The sequence below is a fragment of the Uranotaenia lowii genome, chromosome 1 (assembly GCF_029784155.1).
Source record: "Uranotaenia lowii strain MFRU-FL chromosome 1, ASM2978415v1, whole genome shotgun sequence".
Taxonomy (NCBI): Eukaryota; Metazoa; Arthropoda; class Insecta; order Diptera; family Culicidae; genus Uranotaenia; species Uranotaenia lowii.
The window spans coordinates 210,700,377-210,722,381 of NC_073691.1; the positions used below are offsets into that span (position 1 = coordinate 210,700,377).

General features: G+C 36.2%; 1 protein-coding gene across 1 annotated transcript; it reads left to right on the forward strand.

Moving 5' to 3' along the window:
* Nucleotides 1-13,209: 13,209 nt before the first annotated feature.
* Nucleotides 13,210-21,020, forward strand: LOC129739840 (TP53-regulated inhibitor of apoptosis 1-like). Its single transcript, XM_055731368.1, has 2 exons — nt 13,210-13,461; nt 20,519-21,020. The coding sequence occupies exons 1-2, from the start codon at nt 13,315-13,317 to the stop codon at nt 20,615-20,617; spliced, it is 246 nt and encodes an 81-aa protein (XP_055587343.1). The 5' UTR covers nt 13,210-13,314; the 3' UTR covers nt 20,618-21,020.
* The last annotated feature ends 985 nt before the right edge of the window (nt 21,021-22,005 follow it).

The following is a 22,005-nucleotide window of genomic DNA, read 5'->3' on the forward strand; positions in this document are numbered from 1 at the left end:
TATTCTGGGCGAGCAGTTGCATCGTGTTGAGGAGATAAAGGATCTTGGCGTTTTGTTGGACAGTCAAATGACTTTTAAGCGGCATTACTCTGTGGTACTCGAGAAAGCTAACCGAATGCTTGGATTTATTATACGTTTGAGTAAAGAATTCACTGATCCTCTCTGCTTGCAAGCTCTGTATTGTTGCCTGGTGCGATCAACATTGGAATCTGCGAACCTAGTATGGTGGCCTTTTGAAGCTTCATGGACAGCGCGTTTTGAAGCAATTCAACGTCGGTTCGTTCGTTATGCTCTTCGTGAACTACCTTGGGAGAATCCTTTAAACCTCCCACCATACGCTCATCGTTGTGCTCTGCTTGGACTTCATACGCTGTCGGATCGTCGTTCCATCGGTCAATCGCTGTTTGTGGCAAAGATTCTTCGGAACGAAATTGACTGCTCCTGGCTACTATCTCGCTGTAATATTTATGCTCCAGAAAGAACCCTACGTAATAGAAACTTGCTCTCCGTGGAACCTAGAAGCACGCGATATGGCAGTAACGACCCTCTCCGTTCCGCAAAAATATGCTTTCTACGTTATTATACTGTCTTCGACTTCAATGTTTCCATTTCAACTTTCAAACGCCGTATTGAATCTGACTTAAGAGACCAACTGAGAAATTAGGAAAAGTATCATGTAATGTACAAATAATATTAAGTAGATCATTAAGACACCTAAAAAGTTGCTTTGTTTCATTTCCAAATCCGGACTGACAAAAAAATTGTAAAATAGTTTAAGTTAGTTAATAAAGTTACAAGACACGAACGCCACAAACGTGGTAAAGTGTCTATAATAAGAGAAAAAAAAAATTAAGACACCTAAATATGTCAGATGATTTTGTATCAAATAAACAACAACAACATAAACAACAGATTTCTATTATTTTCAAATATTTAGTAGATTTTCTATTACACATTTGTCGTTTCAAAATTTTTAGATTACCTTTCAGTTTTATCAGAACATAACACATCTTAATTAATACCTATAGGGTATATTTTTCTTTTTTTTCGATTTTCTTCTTATGAGGCCGGTATGAAAAACGGAGGGTACGACCACGCTTCAAATTAGAATAGAGGTTCCGGATGATATGAAATTGTGATACAAAAGAAGTGAAGAAATTTCAAAGAACCGGAAGTGGCAATTCAAAGGAATCATTTCAAGTTATTCATGAACTTAGCTGGTACAAAATATTGGTGAGCCCTTTCCATTTTTATTTGTGTATCTGTGTTATTTTGAAACATTTTTCCGTATATAAATCCTATTTGCCAAGTAGGATTTCCTTTAAACATAAATAACCCTTCCCTTACCTATCTGAAACAGCATCTTTATATGTAGGGTCGTATGAGTTCTCTGCACCTGAAAAGTTTATTTTGCTGTTTCAGACTATCCCAACATGTTTACATTGACTTGAAACGGTGTGCATTATGGTACCATACTAATCCTCAATAACAACCCTTGAAATGAGTACCAGATACTCATTTTACTCTTGGGTTGGGCTTGATTATTAGTTTTACCCTGTGTATCAGCCAATTCAAGATGTGTGTAGTCACCCAATGCTATGCTATGCTATGCTATGCTACTTTTTTTTTAAACAATTTTTTTTTTCAAAACTAATAACGAATTTTAAAGGTTTGTAGGCTTGTAGGAAACATTGTGCGAATAAGTATTATTGATGATTGGCATCACTATCACTAACCGAAGATGAATTACTCTTCTTGGTAAGAGAGCAAGATCTTTCGTTAGAGCGTGAGAATAAAGTGTGTAGAGTTTCTCAAGAAAAGAGTTCATCGCGTATAGAGGGGGAATGTAAAATCAGTTAACAAATTAACTTTACAGAGTAGAGGTCGGTCGGTAGAAAAATGAAGCGTGAGGAAATTGTAATGTAATTAGAAGAAAACGCGTGGAATAACGGTCGATTTCGACAAGGCTATCGCATAAAGTTAAATTTTTACCAGGAAATAGTTTTAAAAGTGTAATATTGTGAAAAACATCCGCGTCAGTTGAGTTAAAAATCGGTCGCCATCTTTAATTTTCGGTGCATAGCTTGGGACGGATTCCGACGACTACGAGAAACATGGAAAAGACAACCCCAATAGAGGCCTCAAAAAGAGGTGTGGAGAAGGGTGGAAGGATTGCGTGAAAAGACAGGTCAATAACCACCCCAACTCGGAATGCAGTACCTCAACCAACCTTTACATCGAGCCAACCTGCAAAGAATACCCCAGGATCGGTAGCATTGACCCCCTTAGACCACGATAAAGAGTTCTCAAAGCACGTCATCATGTTGGGGAAATTCGTTAAAGAGAAAGTGTTACCGGGGTTGGAGAACATCATCCAAGTGGGAAAATGCGAAGAACTCTATGCCAACCTCATCGGAAACCAAATAAGCTGTGCTTTACTTAAGGAAATCTAGCTGGAAAGGGACGAACTATTCCGACTAAAGGGATTCGATCTGGTGTCGAACAGAAGGACAAACGGGTACGGTAGAGTAGGGATGCTGCTCAGACAGGAACACGAGTGGTTTTGAACCGGTAATCTACTTTTCCGTCTGCTTACCACCAGGCCTACCCCTTGAAAGCAGAGCAATAAAGGCAATTAAGGATCTCTTCGAACACCTGGATAAGGTCAGTGGTGAAATTTAATTGCGTGCGGACTTCAACGCCCACTATCCTACATGGAGCCCACAAACAACACCCCAAACGACCTAAACGTCCTAAACGACCGCATCGACTCATCGAAAATGGTACTATTGAACGACGGCTACAGGATTATGGTGGCAAGCCGAGGACAAAAAGATTCGGCAGTGGACATCACACTGGAAACACCCGGAATAGCTGCAACGGAAACATGGTCAGGAGGAGGAGTTCGGTAGTGTCCACCAAGCAATCTGGATTGAGGTAGGAAACAGCAGACCAGCATACCGAAAAGCAACTAAACGAATCAACAAGGTAAGAGCCACGTATAACTTTAATAACATCCCACCACAATTTATATACTCTCCGGAAGAACTTATCGAAGTCACCTCCGAGGTAATAAAGAACTGTTCCTACACGGTAGAGAACAAAAAATGTAACTACCTAAAAAATTGTGGTCTGATGAGATCAAAATTCTACATATAGATATGCTGAAAAAAGAACGGCACTACGTTCGTACAATAACTCAAGATCCCTAACAAATTTTGTCAAAATACAAAAAGCTAGAGCTAAATTCAAAAAAGTCGTAAGGAAAGTAAAGAAGAACTACGTAGAGGGTTAACTAGCCAGGTAGATGAGTCGACCCGCGTCAGACAGCACTAGAATATTGTAAAAGGAATTGACAACTCTTTGACAGGAAGCCACAGGAACCACACAGAAATTACAAATTCCATTGGAGTTTATTTTATGAACTATTACTTCAAAGGTGGCCTTAAGGAAATCCTTCTACCAATCTTTTCGACCGAAAATAACTTGTCTGGATATGAGTTATCTTTGAAACCGGACGTCGGCGGACGAAATCTTGGACATTCAGAAACCACAAAAAATCACTCTGCTCCTGGAGAAAATAAGTCTTCGTATGACATACTAGGGCTTGTGATATAGCTCAGTTGGCAAGTCAGTTGCTTCTTGAGCCGATGTCCGCGAGTTCGAGCCCAAGAGTAAATATCGAACACAGTTGTACCGGATAAGTTCTTCAATAACGATCCGCCAACTGCAAAAGAGCTTTGGTATAAAAATTTAAATTCAAATCCTCAACAAAAAAGAATACTCACCAGAATCCGATCTGGACACACCGTGACGAAGGAAAGACGAGCCCTATGGAAACTAGAAATAGACAACAAATGTGACGTCTGTAATGAGGTAGAAAACCTATAGATATCATGTTCTCTATAAATGTCATCGAATAGCTTAATTTAGCTGTATAGTGTTTACAATCGTCATTTGGATTTTAAAAACATTTGTAATAATTGACATAAGCATTTTAACGTCACGCTAATGCTAGTGTTGTTATTTGTGCTTGGTTAGCCACTCTTAAATATTAAACATTTTTGGTTATGCGAATGATATAAAGATGTGGGTGAATTTAAGCGCTTTTGAAAAGAGATAAGTTTCTCTGATTTCTTTGTTTAATTTGTTTATTTGATAGGATGGCGTACGCAATTCTGATTAGACAGCCTTTAGTATTGTCTAAATGGATAATTTTGGAATCTCTGCTAGCTTTACATTAATATATGTATGTAGAAAGGACTTAGATTTCTGTTTTTCTACACATGAAAAACAAAGGATTATCTGCACGTAAAACAAATTTCGAGAAACACACTTTAAAAGTCTAAGTTGAGCAAATTTAAAAATATTTTTTGAAAAGGTAAACAATTAAGTTAATCAAAGGTGTGGAGGTTAATATATTGAAATTTGAAATTTACAGAAGACAATTTTTGATGCATTTTTTTTAACTCTTTTTTTCAAAATCGACATAAGAGATAAAACGGCTTTTAAATTGCCGTAAAAACTAAATAATTCACTTTATTTAAATGTTAACTATCAAATTGACATCTACATGATTTTATTTCAATAAAAAATCTTAAAATTGCTATAGAGGAGAATAATTTGTACTGAAATCGATCCTTTGTGTTTAGTAATCTTTGATAATTACATCTTCTGATCAACATTTATTGATACAAAACTTTTCCGCTACTGAAAACATTATAAATGATTGATTAACCTTCCCATGCCGTTCGCAAAATATCCGTTTCGGGGAAATTTGAGTTGTAGTTTGATTTCGTTCTCCTGGCTATAAATGTTAACCGATTTTGATGATATTATATTCATTGTGTAGGTATTTTGTTCTTATTGCTCAAAATTTTTAAATAAAGTCGATATGTATTACCAAGTTATCAGAAACTGGTTCAGAAAGTAAAAAGCCCGAAAAATCAATTTTATTTTTAAAATGCTCATAACTTTTGACAGCTTTTCAGTATTTAAGTGTTTCATTGATGTTTGAAATCGTCAAGAATCCATCTATCCGACAATGTATAGATATGTTGGGGTCCAATGAAAATTTTGACCGCTATCTCAGATCTTCCGGTAGAAAAAAATCTAACTTTAAAAAATCGATATCCAATTTTTGCTTTGCTTAGCTGTATTTCATTTCCCAATGAACCGATTTTCAAAACTCAAATTTCAATTTTTTGACGTTAATTTGATTATTATTTTCATAGAACATACTTGGTCTGTCAAAATTCCTAGTTCTTCAGTATATTGGAATGATGATAAAGAGATTTTAAATATGCGCTTCGGGTCACATTGACCCGAACGGCATGGGAAGGTTAACACAAAAAAACTTTTTTCCACTTTAATTTTTATGTTCGCCATATTTACGTTGAAATTTTTTTTAACCGTGATAAAATCGAAAAACTACTGTAAATTCATCAAGGAAACAAACACTCAAGTCTAAAATAGACAACCCCATAGGAATAAAAACCTTGCTGAACCTGTCTTATAAACACTATTTACAATTTTTTTTCCTGTGAAGCTGAATTCCATCGGAATATTGTCGATTAACAGCCTGAAAGCTTTGAGTGTTCGAAAGGAACCCTCCAAAATGGCATGCTCTATGGGGGTTTAACGGGGCAAGATAACCTAAAGGTTACAAATTAAACAAATCTCTTTACACATTAGGGCCGCGAAGAATTCCAAGACTTAAAACTTAAAATAATTAATTAAAAACCAGGTCGAAAAAATCGTTCGATTTTGAAAACACAAAGTAAATCGTGTTGCCAAAATCCAAAGGGACCTATATTGGTAAGTGAATGAATGATAATTTTTTTTCTTGAATTCCTGATTTATTTCAGGACCCTTTTCAATCCTGAGCCCCCTTAAAAAAAAAGCTGATTAGGCTTGTGTTTGCCCGCGTATAATTAACATAAAATGTTTATTGGTGACATTCGTTCTGTCACCGCCTTTTCAAAGTAGGTAGGTACTATTTATATCCAAGAAACAAAAAAATAAGTATATCTTTGCATGCCTTACCGCTTATTGCTCTCGCCCAAATGGAGGGTCCGAAAGGTCGACCGATCTAAACGGTTAATCGGTTATTTGTGTGTGGGTGGGTGGTCATAATAATTGTTGACGTTGACTTTTATATTTGCCTCTGCTCGCTCCGGAGAAATGATAATTTCAGCCAAAAGGTGTCACCTAAAATGGAATTATCTTTGCACAATTAATACGGTTGTTTGGGAGCAAACGCCGGGAATGAAGAGGTGATGCAGGAAAAAAAAAATCCCAGGATCTTAAAACTGGATTGCTCAGCAAATTGTATTTTTTTCCTTTTTAAGGACGCTAATTATTGTAACAGTCAAAATAGTCCTATTCTTCCCCAGCTGATGTAAATAAGACTTGTATGTTTGCCCACCAAAAATTGAGAAACATTAGCCTACATTTTCGGGTGTTTGAGAAGCGGAAAACAGACAGGCTCGCTCACATTGCGAGGTGGGAGGTGCCGTGATAATAGTAATTGTTATTATTTCCGCCCATCAGGAAGATAATGAAAACGTTTTATGTATTCCGTTCCGGGGATGGAATAAGGAAAAAGTTTAAGGGTGGCTGAGCAGAAAAAAGAGCTCACCAATCTTAAAAAATATAATTATCTGATAGGTTTTTATCTAAAAATTCCAAATAGCTACCAGATGTTGTATGTTAAGTTAAGTTTTAGGCCACACATTTTTTAAGAAGGAAAAACGTTTAAGATGTCTGTTGGATGAGTTCGCGTTGGAGGAGTACGCCATGAGGAAAGTTGCTACATAATTAAATTCGTTCAATGCCTGTGGTGACAGCTTGTCAACACATATTGTAAAGATGTCGGAAGTGCTAACACCGTGGGGTTGAACCATAAATCAGATGACGGCAGATGATAAGTGATATTGGTAGGACAAAAAAAAAACACATATCATAATGATGACGATGAAGATTATGGTTATAACAAAGATGGTAGAGAAACATACCATGGAAACAATTAATCAAACACCTGAAGTCACAGGCCTTTTGCCTCATTCATTAAGACTGCAATAGTCTTAAATTTTACGAGATTGAGAAGCAGGTGTAAGTCAAAGTGTAAGGAATTATTATTCTGAACATTTTCACATTAACATTTCCTGTTGTGATCGCAAAAACTGAAAACAAATCTATAATTAAAGAATTTGTCAATTTGATCCAAAGAAGTTTGAAATTGTATAATAACTTTTTGTTTTATAATATTTTTTTTCCGTGTTACCAAACTGGTATTCCCATATTTTCAGATCTTTCGAAAATATATTCTTATTAATATGGTCGACGCAAATTTAATATGCCAACGTCCCAAGAATGATTCCAATTTTCTTTCTGCCATTGGGCGGTGGTAAAATTTCACCCAATCTGACAATTACAACAACGCAAAAAAACCCCAAGATTCGTGTAATTAAAGTCAAACAGAGTGGGCGCTAGCGGTGAACAAGCTTAGTAAACAATGTGAAGCGAAGCGGTTTTTTCGGGGCCAGGTGTTCCGAAAAACTCGCAGGGTGTGGGTTCCGGCGAAATGGGGTTATACATAAATGTCACGTTTTTAAACGCCGGGTTCAGAAAACAATGCTCCCATCAGTAACGGCCATTTTTGTCTCTTTATCTTTCCCACTTTTTCATAAGCCAAAGCTTGCTGGCTGGCATCATAGAAGGCGTAGCGTTAAGGGTGAATGTCGGGGTTTGTTTTTTCTCTCCGTGTTCCGATCACAAAAGGCAATCTATACGACGATGTTGCAAAACCACAAAAAAGAAACGCGTTTCAATTTGCGTGTCGTTTGATAGAATATTTTTACGAAATAATCATTTTAATTTTTCATTTCGCCCAGTGACGTGTAATGAAATGGCTCGGTTTGCCTTTTGCTGGATGGTACGAAAATAAAAGCTCGCTTTATTGGATCAAAGCGATACATTGACAGATACCTGCCATCGTGATATGGAATATTAATTAAAAGTGTACCATATTGCACCATTTATGGGAAAAATTGATGGGCGTTTGGATTGCTTTAATTATTGAGTTTATTTTTGAAGTCATTAAGATTTTGCGTTGTTTTATTCAACTTTATTTTTCGCTTTAAATAAATTATTTTAACGTTGATTAATTCCCGAAACATCATGTTATTTATTTTAAATTTTCCATCCCCTGGCCTGATCAATTAAGTGAAAATAATTAAATGAGTTCCAGCTAAACAGTTAAGGAAATTTTCAATAATCACTCGGAATGTTATCCAATATCTCAGCATCAACCATATGTTACTGCATGGTTGAAGACCGGTTGATAAAGGGAGCGTGATTGCCCTTAAAACAGGATAATTAGATTCCACCACCTGCCAACAGCAAATAATATAAAACCACACCCTTAAGAAGCTCAATTATGTAAATGAGATGTTGATTGGTTTAATTTTGTAGGTACGAATGCAGTGGTGCATGAATTTTCCGATTTATTGGGTTTGGTTGTGAACGATGAGTTCATTTCAGTACCAATTCATAATTAATTGCTGGATGAGAATTGTTGAAATTTTGTTTTAGAATTTTAGGAATGTAGGCGCCAAATGATCTGTCAAATTTGTTCCTTTAATCCACAAAATATTTTATTGAACATGCTCCATAAAATGAAATTATTCTCTATCAGTGGCACAAAGCATTGTAAAAATAATATCTCTTTTTTTTTTCGAAAACTGAACTTTGTGAATTTCAAGCCAAATGAAAGAAAAGGAAATTCCGGAATTAAAAATGTGAAAATGATAAGTCAACGATTCTCATTCAGTCGCCTTGCTTGCCTCTTCTTGATCGCTATCGCCACCACCGTTAACAAAACCATAATAGCACATTATGGAAATTTATAGCTTTCGCCAGGATTTATGCATACTCACCCGCGCAGCATACTTCCAGGCTTCGTTCGTTCGTTCGGGCTCGCCGGCATTTGCGGAAGAATGCATTTTTCGCTCTATGCGGCCGTCTCGTGGAGCTCCACGACTGATGATAGTTATGGAATCGAGTTGTTCGAGTTTTTTGTCGCTTCAAGCCATTCATCGATGTATGCTTTTTTGCGTGAAAAAAGAGTTTTCTGCTACTTAATTTATTTAATCACGTTTGGCGGATATATTTTCCAATTGTTTTAATACCTTGTGGAATATTTTGAAAAGACTTTTTTGTTTCAGTCACTTAATCTTTTTAGAGGTAATAACACAAACACTGTAAAGACTAATGGAAGTTATTTCTTTAACCTTTCAATGCATAACTTCAATGGATGGGTTAGTTTATCAATAGCGCTTGTCCTTACATTATCATTTTTAAATGTTGTGTAATTTAAAAAAAAGATACTTTAAAAATCATCTTGACCTGAGACCAAAGTACCTAAAGGAAATCGATTTATTTTTACATATTCCAAATAAATTTAAACTGCATAAAATGTCGTAAATTAAATCGACTGTAAGGGACTGAAGATATGAAAAATGACAAAAACAGCAAGTTTATGAAAAATTACAAAACTTACAACAAAGACAAATATGGTAAGAATAACAAAAATGACAAAAAAAAAACATAAAAAACGACAAGAATAAAAATGAAAATGTGAAACAAAATAATATTACATTATTATTAAAACTACGAGAACTTCATAAATCACACTACAGTGTATCGGCTTTGTCATTTTTGTTCAAAACTTGGAAACTTTGTTCAAAACACCGGTTTTTCAAAAAAAAGTGGGGGAGGTAGTAATTTGGCTACGACCGCTAAACGTAGAATTACGCAATTGTTTTTTGTCAATGTATAGAATAATATAAACTTATAGTGCATTTTTGAAATGACCAACATATGAAAGTCAAAATGGCAATATGACGTGACAAATTTCAATCATTTAACAGAATTTAACCATGTGACATAAACCTATCGCCAGAAATAATCTGAGCATGCAGTACATGTGACATAATCGGATCATGCAACATAATCAGATCATGTAACATAATTCGACCAGGTGACCTAATTCAACTATGCAATAAAATCGACCATCTGAGATAATCCGACCATGCAACATAATCGACCATGTGGCACAATCTGATTATGCAATATAATCAACCATGTGACAATATCCGATCATGCAGTTAAATCGAAGATGTGACATTATCTGATCATGCAACATTTTCGACCATGCAACATATTTTGATCATGTGACAAAATCCGACCATGCTACATAACTCGATCATGCAACATAATCCGACCATGTGACAAAATCCAACCATTCAACATAATCGAATCATGCAACATAATCCGACCATGTGACATAATCCGATCCTGTGACATAATCGACCATGCAACAAATATGTGACATAATCCGACCATGTGACATAATCGGACTATGTGACATAATCGGAGCATGCAAGATAACCAGACCATGTGACATAATCCGATTATGTAACAAAATCGGACCATGTGACATAATCCAACCATGCAACATTATCGACCATGTGAAATAATCCGACCATGAACATAATCGACCATGTGACATAATTCGATCATGCAACAAAATCGACCATGTGACATAATCGAATCATGCAACATAATCCGACCATGCAACATAATCGGACCATGTGACAGAATCTGATCATGCAACATAATCCGACCATGCGACAAAATCGGACCATGTGACATAATCCGACCATGCAACATAATCCGACCATGTGACGAAATCCAACCATTTAACATAATGGGACCATGTGACATAATCGACCATGTGACAAAATCCGACCATGCAACATAATCGGACCATGTGACATAATCCGACCATGCAACATAATCCGACCATGTGACAAAATTAAACTATGCAACAGAATCAGACCATGTGACATAATCGCCCATGCAACATTATCGACCATGTGACATAAATCGTTCATGCAAAATAATCGGACCATGTGACATAATCCGATCATGCAACATAATCCGACCATGAGACATAATCCGATCATGCAACATCATCGAACTATGTGACATAATCGATCATGCAACATAAATGGACCCTGTGCCAAAATCCGACCATGCAACATTATCGATCATGTGACATAAATCGATCATGCAACATAATCGAATCATGCAACATAATCGGACCATGTGACATAATCCGATCATGCAACATAGTCCGACCATGAGACATAATCCGATCATGCAACATAATCGGACCATGTGACATAATCGCCCATGCAACATAAATAGACCCTGTGACAAAATCTGACCATGCAACATTATCAACCACGTGACATAAATCAATTATGCAACATAATCCGACCATGCAACATAACCCGACCATGTAACAAAATCTATATATGCAACATAATCTCCCATGCAACATAAATTGACCATGTGACATAATCCGACCATGCAACATAATCGGACCATGTGACATAATTTGACCATGTAACATAATCCGACCATGCTACATAATCCGACCATGTGACGAATTCTAACCATGCAACATAATCGACCATGCAACATAATCGGACCATGTGACAAAATTAAACCATGCGACATAATCGGACCATGTGACATAATCGCTCATGCAACATTATCGACCATGTGACATAAATCGATCATGCAACATAATCGGACCATGTGACATAATCCGACCATGAGACATAATCCGATCATGCAACATAATCGGACTATGTGACATAATCGCCCATGCAACTTAAATGGACCCTGTGACATAATCTGACCATGCAACATTATCGACCATGTGACATAATCGCCCATGCAACATAAATGGACAATGTGACATAATCCGACCATGCAACATAATCCAACCATGCAGCATAATCGATCATGCAACATAATCAGACCATGTGACATAATCCGACCATGCAACATGATCGGACCATGTGACATAATCCGACCATGCAACATTATCGACCATGTGACATAAATCGATCACGCAACATAATCGGACCATGACACAATCCGACCATGCAATATAAATCGACCATGTGACGAAATCTAACCATGCAACATAATCGGACTATGTGACATAATCCGACCTTGCAACATAATCCGACCATGTGACGAAATCCAACCATCGACCATGTGACATAATCCGACCATGCAACATAATCCGACCATGTAACAAAATCCAACTATGCAACATAATCGCCCATGCAACATAAATTGACCATGTGACATAATTCGACCATGCAACGCCACTTGCGATGACCTGTAGGATCCCTGCCACTGCCACTGGAGTCCTCCGCCACTGAACGCCTCCGCCGCTGGCTGTCTACGCTGGTGTGGTGGCCGTCATCGCTGCTCACCGTCATCGTTGCTCACTGGTCCACGGTTGCCACTGAACTACTGCAAATCGATATCTGAGTCGGATTACCACTGGTGGGGTCCACACTCAGATCGAAGCGCAGCAACGGTCTGTTCAGCTTGACGGCAAACAGAGAAAGAAACCGAGTCGACCGACGGGCCCTTTGTTTTATACCTTTCGTAGGTAGGGAAAAACAAAACCCATCAAAGCAGGCGTTGGTGATGACGTCATAATCCTTTAGATAGGATGTCTGTGAGATGGAAAGTTTTCGTGACGCGAGATCTGTTCGCAAATTTCAATTTGCCCCCCTATAGTGTTGCCGTAAGACGTAATTCTACGTCAAAAAACACGAAGTTAAAAAAAAAGTCGGTTTTCAGCCACATTTTTTTAAATAACACTTTGATTCATTGTGCTAGGGATTATCTATAGATTTTGGGGAAAGGATTCGCAACTCAGAAAACTTTTTGCTGCTGAATTGTTGAATGAACACATTCGTATATACCAAACAAGTCACTCAACCCATTCGATACGGAGGCCTTTTTGCGACATTTGAACTCATAGTACTTTACTCTTAGATAACTTTTATGTTGTTTGATTTTCATTAAAATCAACTATCAATACATTTTGCCTAAACTTTACGAATTCCTTAATAAATTGGAACAATTATCATCAAAACGCGCTCGAACGTCGATTATAATGGACCATGTGTTCGATATCACATGGCGACGCTCAATCCCGCATGCGCGCCGCTTTTTTTGCTCAATCCCGCCCGCTCCGTTTGACAGCTGCTCTGAGAACAGGCGGCATGACGAAGCATGGAACCAAAACAAAAACGCCGAATCATAACAACGAGAAATCCGTGCGACTTCGTTCTGTTTTGCTGCTGATAGCGCTCGTTTCGCATCACAATCAGGGTTGTTCGTCGGTTTTTGCATGAAATTCCTGGCCGCAGGATGAACAGTATCGGTGAGAATTGTACGGATTTGAAGAAGAAATACGACTCCTGTTTCAATCAGTGGTTTTCGGAACGATTCCTGAAGGGCGATACCGATGATTCCGTGTGCGCTCCGCTCTTCAAGGTGTACCAGCAATGTGTTAAGGTGAGTGGCCGCAAGTTCACGTTTTGGTTATTATGATTCGAAACTTCTTATTATAAGCTTTATTTAATGAAATAATAATGATGGTTTCATGGATAAAATGTGCACAGCTAATACCATTTTATTTGTGCTCTGTAATAAAAGCATTTTTTTCTCAATTTCGAACATAACAATTGAATTATATTCGTTAATTATGTAACACAATAGCTACATTCGCAGATTTGCAATCAATCATTATTCATTAATCGTTCGGAATACAAATGAAGGGCTTAGAGACAATGCGGTGTAAGTCCTTTTAAACCTTTTAAAAATAAATGCTGTATAACTTTCTTTGACCACTTATTTCATGTTAAAATTGATGCTGCAACCGACAATAAATAATTAAAACTGGTATTTAAGCCAAAGCTTTATAAGAAAATTGTTAAGATTGGATAAATTTGTTAATGCAATTGATGGTAAAATAAATGATCATGAAAATAGAATCAAACTTTATTCTTAGACCTTAAGGAATAAATATAATGAAAATAAATTTGCTAATTCCCGAAATTTTAAGCAAACGTGGAATATAATCAACAACGTTCTAGGTCATTCGAAATCCATTATATTAGTACATGAACGTCATGACAACAATATGCAAATCATCTAAAGGGCCGTTAAAATATTACGTAACGCAATTTTCGGTTATTTTCGACAAACCACCACCCCACCTCCCCTACCCCCCACCTAACACATTTTTATCAGATTTTCTATCATAAATTCACAAACCGTAACAAACTGATTGGCACGAATGCTAAAGCGTTGGTAAAGTGTCACAAATAAACAAAAAAAAGTAACAAGCTGATATACCCCCTTCCCTCCACCCTAAACGCGTTACGTAATATTTGAATGGTCCCTAAGACAAACAATCCATAGCTAATAATTTCAATAGTTAATTTTCAACCTTCGGCAAAACTATGGCATCCAAAATTATCTTAAATAGTAATGATACAATTAACAAGTTTAATACTCTACCCCAGGGGTGAGCAACCTTTTGAACAAACGGGCCAATTTAAATTTGAAATCTTGTCGGCGGGCCGCACTCAATATAATTTTTTTTTGTGATAGTTATCAGAACTTCACAAAATTTTCATAACTACAAATTTTTGGCAAAAACGAATCTGAAAAAGAAAAGATAAAACGAATTCACGTGTTCAAAACAGTAATTCATCACTGCATTATAAATATCGGTATTGAAAAGGTACCTCGCTAAAGCTTTGTCATTTTTAAATTCTCTAAATTTATTAATAGTACTTCTTGGCGAACATTCGTTCTGACAACATTCTGTTTAAAACGATAGTACTATTCGTCTTCACTTCCATTTAAAAACCGTTTAGAGCTTACCACAGTTATAACTAAGTGTGTGATAAATATATTTTTTTTAGAAATCACAGTCTTCTTGGCGTTGGACGTTGATCGCTAATTGACTTTCTGAGATTTTTTTTCCACCTTTTAAACTAGTTCTCAAAGCCTAGATTTTTTTCCTACAAACGTTAAAAAACTGTTTTGTTTAAATTGAAGTTCTGTATTGGATCATTGTAAAGAGACTACGTACATGTTTACTACAGGCTCGTTAGATCATTGCATTCAGATGTTGAGCAAGGTTGTCAAATCTTATTAAGATATCATTGTGATAGAATTTCTAAAGCTATATTTTTACTCTGGTAATGTGGATTGCGAATTATAAGTGAAATACTCAACTCACAGATAATCGTCAAAGATATTTTGAGTGGAATCACAGAATTTCAGATATCAATTGTTTTCATCAAGAACTTATAATTTTTGTGTGTTGATTCATGTTGATAAACAATCTAAAATCGCTTTATTTAATTTTCGTAATTTTCGTCAATACTCGGAAATAAAAAACATAGAAATCACAGGTTTTTGGTTTTTTTTCAGTTTTTGAATGCTAACAGAACAAGCTTTTTTGCCGAATTGGATAGAATAATTAAAAAAAGATAATCTGCAAAGCATATTTTTTATCATTCAACTTTATATTTTTGCTTGAAACGAAAATAGGTTATGACATCACTAAACCGACTTCGAAATTCCTTTGACCATGTGTAGGTTCCGATTTTTGGCTGTTCTTCCGACTCACTTTAATGGATTTTGCTCTCAAAGTGGTAGGAGTTAAATAAGGAAAAAAGGTTGCTGAATAAAAAACACTCCAATATTACGTTATGCTAATATGATTAATATTACATTTAGCCTTGAACAATACATAATGAACGCTTAAAATTCCAGAAAAAAGTTATCAATCTGAAATTTTCCTTACTATCCATTGTAGAAAAAAAGTTAAGGTATTAAAATTTGAATAAAGCTTCGCGGGCCGCACACAAGGGTCTCGCGGGCCACATGCGGCCCGCGGGCCGCGGGTTGCTCACCCCTGCTCTACCCAGTTCTAACAGCACGTTTTTCCGCTCACCTACAGATGAAATAGAAATATCTTTCCTAATTAAATGATTTTGCAATCACACTAGTCCATGTCGTGATAATATTAGTTTACATGTCCTAAAATCCGTCAGTGACATCTTAACTCAAGTAAACCACTAAAAACTAGCACCAATCCTGCTCTTCACGGAGAAAAATATATAGATTTATCAGCGATATTACGCGTCTACATGAACATAAATATGATTGTTTGGTCTGACCCGAAAATACAATCAAGCCAACCATTTGATTATACGTTGCCACAAATGGATAAATAGATGATTTAGCGATCGCATCAGCTTCGAGAATCCAACAGGAATTTTAAGTCAATCATTCGTATGGCTGTTTTAACTGTAATACTGTTCCCCATGAACGTCGGAAATTGTAGATTCAAATGTTAATTAAAATTAATTTGAGCATTTAACTGCATTGTTTTTCCTTTTTATTTTTTAAAAGACATATGTTTTTTATTGAATCATATATTACATCAGTGGCATATTTTTTTATTCTAACCAATGCAAAAAACTAAATTGATGCTGCTGCTCCGCCGTTTCCAGAAGGATAATTTTCGAGGCTTGCTCGGAAAACACCACCCTGGCCCTGAAACAAAATTAAAAAAAAATCGTTAAGAACAAAATTACTTTTCTTTCTACCAAGAGAACATTATTAATATTCAAAAAACATCGAAGCACTTACGTGATAAAATTGATTTGGAGACATTTTGGGGGATTTTGTTATTTCCCTTTACCTCGGCCTACCGGGATCGAAGTATGCGCGCTGCCACTGATATGTCCAAGCGGATGAATCTGAAACTGAATAAAACTGTTAGTAGAACAAATAAACGTACACAACAAATTTAACTTACATTTTCGCTTTCTGATGTGTGTTCGCCAAAAAATAACTTCCATCATCTTCTGTTTTTGTGACATTCTAAAACTAAATTTTAAAATCTTTAAATTGACCTGAATAAAATAGCCAAATCCGCCATATGTTAGCCATATTAGCGATGAGCAGATGAGAAATCCTCGATAGCCAAAACAACTCTACAGCAACGCTGATTTATTCGTAGATATCGATGTTGATCAAGTAAAACGGTACGTTGAATTGAAAATCATTGGCATGGAAGAGGCAACCATACGAACTTTTATAACAACTACCTAGTAGACTTTTTTAACCGTGTAGTGCTTGATTCTATGCATCTATTATTAGCTCTGTGAGCCAGGTTTGGCGAAAGACCCAAATTACGTGTTCCATTATATCAGTTTCATCTCGAAATATTTTAGAACTGGTAAAAGAATTGCTCAAAAATTGATGAGATTTGGATCGAATTTGACGCACTTCTTAATCGTTTGACAGTTAATGGAACACGAGTGGTGTTGCCAGTTTTTTTTCACTAGATTGGATCTAATTTCGTTGTTTCAGTTCTTGTATAAATTAAAACCCAAGAATGGACCACGGATACAGGTTCTCTTAGTGCAGAAACTGGTGGGTATAACCCTATATAAAAGCAATGTATTAAAAAACGAACACAAACACAAACAGAATCTCAATAAGATGTTTTCTCAAAGAGATTCCTTTTACTTAACTCTAAGCGTTCATATTTCGAGGATATTATGGCTAGCATCTTACAAATGCTTGAACCACCAACCCACAGAAAATGTACCTACTATGTATGCCGTGACCAGGATTCGATCTCATGCCCGCTGGCTTAGAAGACTTGAAAGTTTTCCTCTACGCCGCTGCGACTTGGTTGATACTATAGCGTTGGCGGGAAAAAGGCTTAAGAGGATCCCCCGGGTTGAATTTCCTACATGATTTTTTTAATTTTTCTGCTGAAAATGACCTGGAATTAAAATCATTACATTTATGGTCCGTAAATTTTTCAGTGACTTTACTTGTGGAACAGGTCCGCGTTAGATCTTGAAAAAAAAAAGGCGTATTTGAATCAAATTTCAAGCAACCGGTGCCCTGAATTTACATTAATTCAGCACCAATCAATGTTAATGTCACTGTACTGCCCTTCTAAGCAAGATTGTCCCATGTGGAAAAACGAGCAACTGAGAAAAACGCGATTGAAATTTTGATCTGTTTTTCGGATTTTCGTTAAATTTATGGCTCTTCCGCACCTTTCATGCATATTGTTTTTGTAGTTAGTCAATTTACATAGGATCTATACTTACTTTTTTGATTTTTTTGCTCAAAGCAGAGGATAATCGTCAAAAACGCTTCGTGTGACACTTTTGCGTAGAATATGAGCGTGTGTTTTTTGTTTCTATGGAAAAACTGTCACACGAGCTCTTTTTTCTTCTTTGTTATTGTGCGGGAACGGGAAAAATTTTAAAGTGTTCCGGAAATTATAATTGTAATTGAAATTATAATTGTAATATAATTATAATTGAGCGTTCAAAACTATAGATAAGATGAGTGCATTATTGATACTGAAGGTTTACGGTTTGGAGTCAAGTTTAGAGAACAGTGATAGACAGTAATGACGATTCCCTCGGATTCAATGACACCGAAATCAGAATTGGATCAGAACGGTTCTTAAAATGTTTTTCTAAGTTTAAGGATGATCCGAATGAATCCGATTCAAGTTTTTTTTTAAACTTTTTTTTAGAACTATGAAAGAAATAGTCGAGGAAGATTCTACGCGGAAGCGCAATATTGCGCATCGATTAATTGTTTTCCTGTGGATGCCGGAAACATTGCCATAACCATATTAGCCGGGATGATCGAGCTCATTTGAATAACACATTCTGGAGCTTCGATAACGTAGGCCAAAAAATACTATAAATATCCGTAAATGTGCTTATTATGAGGAACCAAAAATAAGACAAAATGATGGATCTGAACCGGAAGTGGAAAAAAAAGCTTTCACTGAAGTGACCTCCTCTCTCTTGTCCATCCCCGTGGCCTTCATTTACAAAAAAAATACATTTAACGTTCAACATTACAGTTCAATGTGTCACTAAAGCGATTTTTGAGGAATTATGCTACAGTCGAGTGGTTTTTGAAGAGTTTTTCTCAGTGGGACATTCTTGCGTAGAAACATAAACAAAGAGACAACCACCTAGATGAAAATTTCGTAGATGTTCAGAACAAAGTATACTTTTTTGTGTTTGTATTCGAAAGATAACACCATAATAAGCAGTTTTCAGCAAAAAAGTGAAAATGACCCAAAAGTCACATGGGACATTCTTGCGTAGAACGGCAGTGTAGTTCTTGAAAGTTTGAAAGCAAGCTTTTGTGATGCCAATTCAATAGTGCTAAGAAAATATAGCATTTGATTATGGTTACTTGGGAAGTCCTGTTCTATCTGATATTTTGAATTTTTGATTTGATCTTAGTATTTATCCTAGTTGTCTCAAAATAGCAAAAGACCCATTTTTAAATCCGGAAATCCCTCATTATGTCACCCCTGCATTATTTCATAACAATAACAGCTCAGAAGAAGATGAAAATATTACCTGTGTTCCGATATGACATTATTGATCGATTTTTTTTTTGTATAAATAAATTGACTTTAAATAAAGATAAATTAAACATAATAGCTTTCCAAACTTCTCAACGGCAAAGTTCTAATCCCTTAGTTCTTACTAAATCTGTTTTTTCCTAGTTTGAAAGTTGTAACTGACTGTAAATATTTATTTCTACTGACTGTTTGAATTGGAACATACATATTGATAACTTATTACAAAAACTTAACAACGTAACTGGTTTAGTTTGTAAAGTCAAACATAGAATTCCGTCTAATATTCTTCATATAGTATATCTTTCACTTTTTCAGTCTATATTAATGTACCTTATTTTTTTCTTGGGGCAATGCTTGTTATACTCGACTTAATTTACTTCACGTAGCACAAAATAAAATCCTTCGTCTTGCTGGAGCGCTACAGCTCTGCGTATGACTGAAGGAAAAAAATAATAATAACCGTTTTCACTTTCCAAAAATAAAAATAAAGTATATTTTTCTCATTTCTATACTATGCTGTGGTATAGCTGCAAAAGACTTCGGATTGAAAGTTTTGAGGAAAAGTACCGTTAGGCAGATTTAAGCAAAAAGAGCTTTTTCTCAGAAAATGAATCAAACGTTTTCATGACTCAAAGAGCTTTTAAAATTTTCTGTACGAAAAAAATAGGGTTGTTTATGTTTGGACGAACGAAAGTTTGTGTAGAAGTTCAAATTAATTGAGAAACTAAATCGTTCAAAAATGATTCAATAAAGTTCTGCAAATTATCGACTAGTGATATTTTAAGTCCAAATAGCCCGTTAGTTTAAGAAGTTGCCCTCCCATGTTCTCAATTTTCTCTGTATTTCTCGAAATACAGTTGTTTAATTTAATTTTTATAAGTACCACACGACATGATAGTTTACATAATAATAAACTGGCAAAATGTTCTTAAAATGAAATGAAATAAAAATAAAACTAGTAACAGAAAATTCTTTAAATCACAAAAAATGTGTCTTTTATATATAGACTTAGACTGGTTAGTCCACGCGAAACGAAAATTGAAAATTTGCAACAGCTTCCGCCGCATTCCTGAAAGATAATACTAAACTGACTTTTATATACCCTTCCCTATCTTCCACCAGGACGCCATGAAGGCCCAACATATTGAATTCAAAGAGATCGAAAGCGACTACCTGGGCTCGGAAAAGGAGCAACAGGTACCCCCGAAAAAAGGTAGTTGACCGTCGTCGTAAGAAAGCTGTGCATCATCATCCCCCCTTACCCCTTAAATATCTCCGGAAGGATCGCATGTGGTTAGCGTTTTGGAAAAAATGTACAAATTGGTTGACAAATGGCGTTATCTGTCAATTGTTTGTGATAGTGATATTGGAAAGTTGGCCCGCCACAGTTGCTCTAGTCGCGTGATTTAAAAGTATAGTTAAATAAGACCACAATGCTTGTCGAATTGAAACTGACCATAATGACAAAACTATGCTACGTTAGTCGAGAACAACTTTACTGTAATTGCATTTAAAATCGTTCGATGAATGATTTCACATCCAGTAAGAACATTTCCTTTAGTTGGTATACAGTTTCTAAGTTAGCGAATTAATCACCTTTTTTATTGACGGTACATAAAGTTGTTGAGTGAATTAAAATCGCGTTTTTATGTAAAGAAGCGTTCCGAAAAATCCTTTTCTGCTTTAATTTTGGAAAAATTTCCCCTTTTCTAAAACTTTAACTCAATCAGAGCTCATCTCTTTGGGTGCACCGATTACCTACTCGTCTCACTATTTTTAATGATGCGTTAAATTAAATCTTTTCAACAGTTTATCGAAACCAGCTGGAGTGTTAATCGGGTGGAAAACAAAAACCATAGATCAGAGGCAACCGATTCGAGTGCCTGCGCTCTTATCGCATTAACAGTAATGGTTTTTCGATTCCATGAGTGAGCGCCACTCGTCGTTCGTGATGCATGTTCCGCAGCTTAGAATTACACATTCCCCCATTATAGCAAACGTAACGACCAGGGAAGCTCAGCATAAAAGGATTCCATCGGTGCGGAATTTTAAATGAAAGGATCGAACCAAGCGGCACCGGTGTGTTTTGTCCCATTTGAAGGATGATTGCTTGTGCCTAAAAGAATTCTTTTGATTGGAAAATTCGAACTCACAGGTTTTGTGAAAAATAGTCGTTGAAGCAGAACAAAAGATGCAACCGTTATTTAATCTTCAATTAAATTCTAGAACAAATGATAAGCTGCAGAACGATTTTCGTCTCCATCAGCTTAACAATCATTGGAATCAACCCGATTGACAGCGCAAACAGTGCATTTAACGCTCAAACAGAATAACGAACACTAGACTATAGCTAAGAGCTGTCAATCGATAGCATCAGGAGAGTGACAATCGTCTTAGGAAAATCTGATGTTCGCAGAATTTGAATCCGAATGGTTGGAAGTGTTTCTGATTATATTGCAAGGTGATTTGTCAGCGATTCGGTAAGTTGTCTTATGCGCTAAGGTTTTTTCCTAATTTATTCGCATGTGCTTGTCTTGTAAGACAAGTTTCAATACATAAATATTTAGATTTGCTGACTGATGAGCTCTTCAAAGTGTACAAAAGACAAC